The sequence below is a fragment of the Pelodiscus sinensis genome, chromosome 30, assembly GCF_052426305.1.
Source record: "Pelodiscus sinensis isolate ZL-2025 chromosome 30, ASM5242630v1, whole genome shotgun sequence".
NCBI lineage: Eukaryota > Metazoa > Chordata > Testudines > Trionychidae > Pelodiscus > Pelodiscus sinensis.
This window is the reverse complement of record NC_143081.1, coordinates 536,430-545,146: the sequence shown is the minus strand read 5'-3', so window position 1 is coordinate 545,146 and position 8,717 is coordinate 536,430. Positions and strand designations below refer to the sequence as shown.

At 55.9% G+C, this 8,717-nt stretch overlaps 1 gene segment (V, D, J or C); it reads right to left on the bottom strand.

Annotated features, from left to right (window-relative positions):
- Positions 1 to 5,353: 5,353 nt before the first annotated feature.
- On the bottom strand, positions 5,354 to 6,584 carry LOC149520937 (T cell receptor delta variable 3-like). The segment is given in 2 exon segments: positions 5,354 to 6,142; positions 6,392 to 6,584. Coding segments are annotated over 2 exon segments (417 nt in total).
- Between the last annotated feature and the right edge of the window lie 2,133 nt (positions 6,585 to 8,717).

The window sequence follows — 8,717 nt, the reverse complement described above, 5'->3', positions numbered from 1 at the left end:
CGAGTCAACTCAAGGCAACCCAGGTACCGTTCCTCACCTGAGGAGACCAGCAGAAGGCAGAGCTGTAGAATCAAGCAGTAAAGCATCTTGCCTCAGAGAGTGATCTTCCTTTTAACTCCCCGCCCCCCGTGAGCCCTTCCTGCAATTAATTTTTTCTTAAACCCAAATTCCGGCTGCGAAGGGTCGATGTTCCCTCTCTGCGACCGCGTCCTCTTCTCCCTGCTAGTCCAATGACGCTCAAACCCCCAGAGAAAGTCTGCCGGCCAGTTTTGGCTCGTCGGAAAGTGTTACAGAAAGAAAAGGATTCGGCTGGCAAGCCAAACGTCCCTTCGGTGTGAGCCAGGGGCGCCCCCGGGCGGCTGTCTGAAGCAGGACAACAAAATACGACACGCAACAAAAGCCATTTCGCAAATCTTTTGGAGACCACAAAGTCTTGTTTTTCAAGGCAATTTCTCACGTTGGTCTAGAGCAGCCACGAAGCAGGGGCCGGAAGTTGGGCCCCCGTGGACCGTCTCTCGTCCGTGTTATACATGGTCCCCCTTCCGACTTGAAGTGCATGCTTCTGGCTGCAGCGATTTAATTTTAATTTCACTTTCACACTTCGATTGCCACGTTCTCTTCTCTGCAATGGTCAGTCGTGTTCTGACTTTTCACAAAACTGGGAGGGAGCGTCAAGAGCCCTTCTATCAGAAATGGCGGTAATGACACATTATGAAACTTTGTATTCACGTGTCTGTTGGGGCTCACAAGTCTCAGCTACAAGACCATTTGAATCCAGCACTGTCAACCTGTGGAACTCCCTGCCAGAGGCTGTGGTGAAAGCGAGTGTTTCAAAAAGGGTTAAAAATAGCTGGATAAATTCATGGATATTAGGTCCATCATTGGCTATTAGTGAGAATGGGTAGGAATGCTGCCCCTAGACTCTGTTCCTCTGGAAATGGATGACAGTGGAGTGATCTCTCCCTCTGGAGCACCTGGCATTGGCCACATTCATAGGATCATAGACTCACAGAGCTGGAAGAGACCTTAGAAGGGCATCAAGTCCAGCCCTGGCGCTAGGCAGGACCAATCCCAACTAAATCAACCCTGCCAGGGCCTTGTCAAGCCGAGACTTAAACACCTCTAGGGATGGAGACTCCACTACTTCCCTAGGTAACCCATTCCAGTGCTTCACTATCCTCCTAGTGAAATAGTTTTTCCTAATATCCAACCTGGACCTCTCCCACCATAACTTGAGACCACTGATCCTTGTTCTGCCATCTGTTCCTACTGAGAACAGCCTCTCTCTGCCCTCAGACGTATCTACCTCTCCCCCTAGCTTAGAATCATCTGCCAATCTCCTGAAGGTGCAATCAATTCCCTCATCCAGATCATGATCATTAATAAAGATATTGAACAAAACCCGTCCTAGAATCGAACCTTGGGGACTCCGCTAGAAACCGACCGCCATCCTGACATCGAGCTGTTGAACACTACCTGCTGGGCCCGGCCTTCTAGCCATCTTTCTATCCATCTTACTGTCCATTTATCCAATCCACATTCCCTTAACTTGCTGGCAAGAATATTGTGGGAGATGGTATCAAAAGCCTTGCTAAAGTCAAGGTCTATCACATCCACTGACTTTCCCATGTCCACAGAGCCAGTTACCTCATCATAGAAGCTACTCAGATTGGTCAGGTATGACTTGCCCTTTTTTGAATCCATGCCGACTATTCCTAATCACTTACCTCTCTTCCAAGTGCCTCAAAATGGATTCCTTAAGGATCCCTTCCATGATTTTTCCAGGAATCGAGGTAAGACTGATGGGCCTATAGTTCCCTGGATCATCCTTTTCTGAAGATGGGCACTACATTTGCCCTTTTCCAATCATCCGGGATTTCTCCAGATCTCCATGACTTTTCAAAGATAATGGCCAAAGGCTCCTCAATGAGATCCAGTTTGGCCGTTCAGAGAATGTTCCTGAATTATAAAAAGAAATCAGGAATGTACAGGAGGGCGAAACGCAGACACGAAACTGTTCATTAACAGAATATGAGGTAGAAAAAAAGTTTATTTTCAGACAGTACGAGCTCAACCTCTCTCCTGGTTGATCCCCTCACGCTTGGTCCTGTCTGAGCACATGGGCTGGTCTAGGCGATCTCCTGTGCCACGCCCCCCGCAGCCCTGTGTTTTTGCCTCGAGTACATTTCCACACACAGCCCCGCGCTGAGTTTTTGTACGAGCGGCTCTGCGGATACGCCGCACTGTGGGTCTCAGCGCACAGAAATACACGGCGCTCTCCTCGGGCGACACCTGCTCAATCCGCAAGGCCACCGTCTTGTTCCCCATGTCCAAAGACGCCGAGAATTTTCCTTGGACCAGCGTCTGCTCAGGAGGATCATACCGTGTTTTAGTCAGGATGTGCTGGGGGGGCTGGCTCGGGTCCTGGCGGTACCAGAAGAGGTAGGGGTTTATATCACTAGTGGTGAAATTACAGAGCAAGGTCGCACTTCGCCCCTCGGGGATCCGCACTTCTGGGGGCCACTGGGACACGGAGTCACCTTGTGCCTGAGCTGTGTGGGAGGGGAAGAGACTTTGAAAATCTGTGCGCGAGGCTGGGACTTTGAATATCTATGCAGCTGGATCCCTCACCCCCTCCCCGCCCGCGGAAATCACAGCCTGCGCGGAGCTCGGAATCGCTCCTGTATCCCCTCCCGCCCACTCGGGACTCCCCTGGGGAGGGAATAACCCCCTCTTCCCCCCGCGCCCTTCCCGCGGGAGCTTTCTCGTGTCTCCGCCATTGCCCGCGCCCCACGAGCCGCTTTCTGTCTCACCTGCGCTGGGGAGCAGCAGCCAGAGCTGCACGGCCACGAACTGGAACATCGTGCGGCTCCGGGGTCCCCTGGGGCTGCCCCGCGCGCTGCAGGCAGCTCCCGGATGTCTTCTCGCTTGGCCCTGACGCGGATCCTTCGCGCTACCGGAGACTGACCCGGCTCCCACCGCTCAGCGTCTCCTCCCGCCCCACGTGTAACGCGCCCCGCGCGCCAGACTCGTTCAAGTTCTCAGCCCGAGCCGTGTGACCAGGTCTGTGGGCTGCGGGAACGGGCGGGGATGGGACGGGGCGGGGCGCCCTCTAGTGGCAGTTGGAGAAGAAGGGGAGCCCGGCGCAGGACCCTGGAGAAACTCGTGTCTTTCCCACGGGGTGTTTCTCTGGGGGCCTCTCGCCAGAGGGGTCCAGGATGGGAGGCTGCTGTTGTGGGTCTGCACAAGAGGGCGGGGACCCGCATTGGGGAATCGCCCCCCCCCCCAAAAAAATTGACCCGCTGTGAGTCTAGGCCCCTCAGCGGGGTTCCTACTGACTTTGGGGGCCAGGTACTCAGTGTCTGATTCTCATCGATATTCCGTGTCGTACTGTCAGTGTTCCCTACTACCACTGTCGTCTGGTCAGGTTTCTTGGGGTTGTCCCCATGGGTTCCTGACAGGACCCCTATTAGTCGGTGATGATAAACTTTCAGCTAGGTGCCTAACTATAAGTGCTGCCTTTATCTAGAGCAGGGGTTCTCAAACTTCTTGATTCCAGGAGCCCCTAAAATGCTAAATGAAGTTGTATGACTGTGGTGTAGTGTGGGGTACCTTGCTGATTGCTATGCTGGGCAGTGGGATGTGGGTGACCTCCACTGGCTGCTGGCTGCAGCAGGGCCCAGCAGGGCAGGGGATGAGTCATTATGCAGGGGGGCTAAGAACCTGTCTGACCAGTTATCTCCAAGAGAGCAGAACAATGGGAAGAAGGGGAGTGGAGCCCTGGCTGGCAGCAGGGCTGGAAGTTAGTTAGTTAGTTTCTGTCTGGGATCATGGAGGAGACAACCTAGGGAAGGGTCTGGAATTTAGGGGCCCAGTCTCCCCCATTTCAATGGGGGGCTGAGGCATCCTAGGCCTGCCCTGTAACCTGATTACATCTGTGCTGTGCTGTATCCTGGAGAAGCAATAAACACCCTCTATTCTACTGACTGGCATAGTCTGTTCATGCCATTTTGGGGGTGCAGGAGTCGGGGAAACCCCAACACGCCATCATAGTGACCCCCACCCTCACTGCTCCACTAGTAAAGCTAATCATTTTATTGGGATTAGGATTGGGCAAGAAATAAATATGCCAATATCGTTAGATAACTAATTTTTTTATTGGAAATAGATAAAAAATATCAAATTTGGAAACATGTCTTATTGTGATGGATGAGCTTGCTTATTACTGCATAATTTTTTCATTGTTGAGATAGCCACTCTCACTTCTCATTCCATATTTACTTTTCAGCAATATTTGCTTTTTATACAAGCAGCTGCAGAAAACCCTGACTGGCACAAAAAAGACCTTGCAAACAGGATCAGTATATTCATAGCCTTCTCTCCTAATTCTTTGTACTCATTTTGCACTCCTCCCTCACAGTCTGTTCTCCCTGCCTCCCTATGTCCTTCCATGCTCCACCTAACTTTCACAATTACCAACAGGGCCTTTTTTTTGCCTGGTGTGTTACTGAACCAAAGTTTTGATCACTAAATTGCAGGCCTGTGTGATGGCACATCAGGGGTCACCCAACTCCTGCACCCTCATAATGACATGAATAGACTCCACCAGCCAGTAGAACAGGGGAGTTTATTGCTTCTCCAGGATACAGCACAGCACAGATGTAATCTGGTGACAGGGCCAGCCTAGGATGCCTCAGCCCCCCTTGAGATGGGGGAGACTGGGCCCCTAAATCCCAGCCCCTTATTTAGGCTGCTTTCTCCATGATACCAGACAGAAACTGCCCAACTTCCAGCACTGCCCCCTAGTCAGGGGCTACACTCCCCTTTCTCCCTTTGTTCCTCTCCCTGGGAGGTAACCAGTCGAATAGGATACCTTCCTGACCCATCAGCTACTCTGCTGGGCCGTGGTACAGACAGCAGGCAGTGGGGGTCACCCACAGCCCAAGCCTAGCAACCAGCAAAGTACCAACACTACGTCACAGCCTGTTGCTGTTTTCATGTTACAGGCCTCCATTTAGGCCTGCTGACTCCATGTTAAAAACCCTCAACTGACTACTGGTACATTTGGGTGCCCAGGATGCTTCCCAGCAGTTTGGGGTTGGGGTGGAATTTCATGAAGAGAAGCTGCTCTGCCCTGGGCCGGATTGGACTGGGTGGGGCTGGGACCAATCCCACTGGAAACAGGATCCCCCTGGGCTGGGTTGAGTGAGGCCAGGTTGGTTTCAATTAAAATGGCTGGGGTGGGGAGAGGTGGACTGGGAGGTAATTTCAAGGGGCGGGGTGAATGCCCTGCCAAGTGTCCCGTGGTGAGACAAACGCCCATTGTGACGGAGCAGTTACTGGGGTGTTGACAGTCTCCTTTTCCCTAGACTGTGACCTTGACCAGCAGTGGGGGAGCCTCCGTGTGACATTACAGCAGGGACACGGTACGGCGCTTCCCTTCCAGGGGCCATGGTTTCTTTTGAGTCAGAAACGTGTTTTAATCTAAGGAATCTCCACTAAGAATCCGACACCGGGGGCGATACAGCAAAGTTGGACAAAGTGTACGGGGTAGATTTGCTAAGACAAACTTAACAGAGTGTCACGGGGAAAAGCAAACAGTAAACTGCGTTAACGGAACATCATACAGAAAAAAAGTTTATTTTCCAGACCCGAGGGGGATCAAACTCTCCCCCGGTAAATCCCCACTCGCTCGGTCCTGTCTGCCCACAGGGTGCTGGGCTAGGCGACCTCCCGAGATCCCCCCTTCCCAGCCCAGTGTCTATGGCTCAGTGCTATTTCCGCACAACCCCGCGCTGGGTTTTTGTAGGAGCGGAGATGCGGTTGCCCCGCACTGTGGGTCTCAGGGCACAGAAATACGTGGCGCTCTCCTGGGGCGACACCTTCTCAATCCGCAAGGGCACCGTCTTGTTCCCCATGTTCAAAGTCGCGGAGAATTTTCCCTGGGCCGGCGTCTCCTCCGGAGAATCAAACTTGGTTTTAGTCAGGATGTGCTGGGGGGGCTGATCCGGATCCTGCCGGTACCAGAAGAGCTCGGGGGTTGAGTAACTAGTTGTGAAATTACAGTGCAAGGTGACACTTCGCCCCTCGGAGATCCGCATTTCTGGGGGCCACTGGGCCACGGAGTCACCTTGTGCCCGAGCTGTGGGGGAGAGAGACATTCACCAGCTGTGAGTGGGTCTGGGACTTACAACTCCCCGGGCAACCGGAGCCCTCAGCTCCTTCCGCGCCCGCGGAAATCTCAGCTCCGAATCGCTCCTGAAACCCCTCCGCCCACTCGAAACTCCCCTGGGAGTCTCCCTGTGAATGGAACAAAACTCCCCTGCGGCGCCCTTCCCGAGGGACCTTTCTCGTGTCTCCACCATTGCCCGCGCCCCGCTTTGTGTCTCACCTGCCCGCGGGAGCAGCAGCCAGAGCTGCACGGCCACGAACCGAAGCATCGTGCGGCTCCGAGGTCCCCTGGAGCTGCCTCCCGCGCTGCAGGCAGTTCCCGGATGTCTCCTTCCTCGGCTCTGACACGGATCCTTCGCGCGCCCGGAGACGGACCCGGCTCCCCCCCTCCGCGTCTCCTCCAGCCCCACGTGTGACGCGCCCCGCGCGCCAGACTCTTTGAATGTCTCAGCACGAGCCGCGTGACCGGGGCTGCGGGCTGCGGGCTGCGGGAACAGGCGGGGATGCGAAGGGGCGGGGCGCCCTCTAGTGGCGATAGGATGTTGAACCCCACCTCCCCAGTTTCCCATGTGACTCCGGGCGGGTTGAGCACTGTAAGGAACAGACTAGAACAGACCCAGTGAAAAGAGCCGAGTATAAATTGGAAATAGAACAGGGACTGCCCCGGGACGGCCCGTACTCACTGAAAACAAAGCCCAGCGCGAGCAGCACATGGGCAGGGAGGGGCATTTTCCTGGCGGCGACCGAGGTGTTTCAGTAGCCCGGTCCTGGAGGCTCTGCGCCCCGGGAAGCTGTTTCTTCTTCCTTTCCCGGATGAAAACAAGGGCGAGGCGAGACCGTTCTCCTTGGGGCGCGGCCTCTCTCGTGTCACCGACAGACGGAAATGCCCATCGCGAGGGACACCGCCACCGCGTGGGGGGAGACGTTTTCTCTGTCACTGGTAAGAGGCTCAGAGGGGCAGCCCTGTCAGTCTGGAACCGGAAACAATTAAAAAACAAAGGAGGGTCCCAGAACCCCCCAGAGCCTAACAAAGCAGGTAGTTAGGATCACGAACTTTCGTGTGCTCCTCCCGCTTCTCCACGTGACTGGCGCAAGGGGCCCAGAGGTACAAATAAACAGCGGTATAAGGCTTCGCAGGTGAAAGGTCCCACCCATGAGGAACGTGCGGGGCTGCAGGGGGTGTCTTCTACAGTCTCTCGTGGTTTTGTGGGTTCGTTTGTTTTGCTTTGGAACACGCTAACTTCTTCTCTCTCGGGGCGGGAGCCCGCGTCTGGCTCTCGGGAGTTCAGGAGAAATCCCCAGTGGGTGGGTTTTGCTGCGAGTTTCTTCATACTTCTTCTGTCATTCCCGGCGACAGGAGGCTGGGGTGTATGAAACCCCTGGTACCGTGTTTCCTGTCTCCATTTCAATCCTGCGCATCACCGCCTTCAACTCGTCACCCTAACCCCAGTGTCCAAAGCTTCTTTACCCCCAACCACCGATACTGACCCCGCCGCTGGACGCATCATCCCTTGGGGTGGCGGAGGGGGGGGGCTGGGTGCTCTTGAAAGGGGCCAAACCGACCCTGTGACTCCTTGACGCAAAACGAGAGAGACAGGGCCGGTTGGTGTGTGTGTGCCCGTAGCCTTCTCTCTCCCCACAGACCCGCCGTGGCGCTGAGACTGGCCGGGACGAGACCCGGGGCGCAGAGGGAGGAGGGGGGGCTATTTAGCCTGGCTTGCTGGGGGGCGGGGAGAGGCAGCGCAGGCGCGGGGCTCTGGGCTGAGACAGAAATTCCTTGGCTGGGATTTTGTCCGGCTGCCCTGCGGGCTGCAACCACCGTGTTGCTGAAGGCGCAGAAGTAGCGCGCGGAGTCGCTCACTTCGCTGGTGTTTTTCCGCAGGTGGAAGGATTTCTCGTCCTGGACGTGGTGGGCAAAGAAGCCCCGCGAGTCCCCGGGGTCCTGGCCGCCCCCTGAGGCCTTATCTCTCAGCCACAAGACCGGTGCTTCGCCGGGGCGCTGGACGTACCACATGAGGTAAGGGAACACGACGGACTCGTGGGTGCACTCAATGACCAGAGGGGCTCCCGCTTGGACCAGCACGGGGCCTGCGCTTTGTCTGAGCGAGTCTCCGAGGGTCCCTGGGGTGGAGGGGAAGGAACAAACCGTTACTGCAAACCCTGTGACGGGGGAGAGTGCTGACAGTAGCCCAGGGGATTTAGGCGCGGGCGGCCCGGAGTGTGGGGGGACCCTCGCTGCTCTGCATGCAGCCAACTCGCCAGATATCCCTTCCCCGCGCGAGCCGGCCGAGCGGGGCTGGGGTGGGTGCGGTGCCCGGAGAAAGGGTCCCCCGCCAGGAAATGCGCCTCACCTGAAATCGCCCCCAGCAAAAGAATTGACCCGGGGCTGAGGCGCATGGCGGCGAGTTTCAGGCGCGTCCTCCGATCCGCTCGAGTCTCCGCAAACCCCCAGCTCCGAGGGGCCCGCTTTTCCCTCTCTCACTGCCCCCTGCAAACAGCCGGGGCGGAGCTGCGGGGCAGGGGGTGGCTGTTTGTATCCCCTGCTC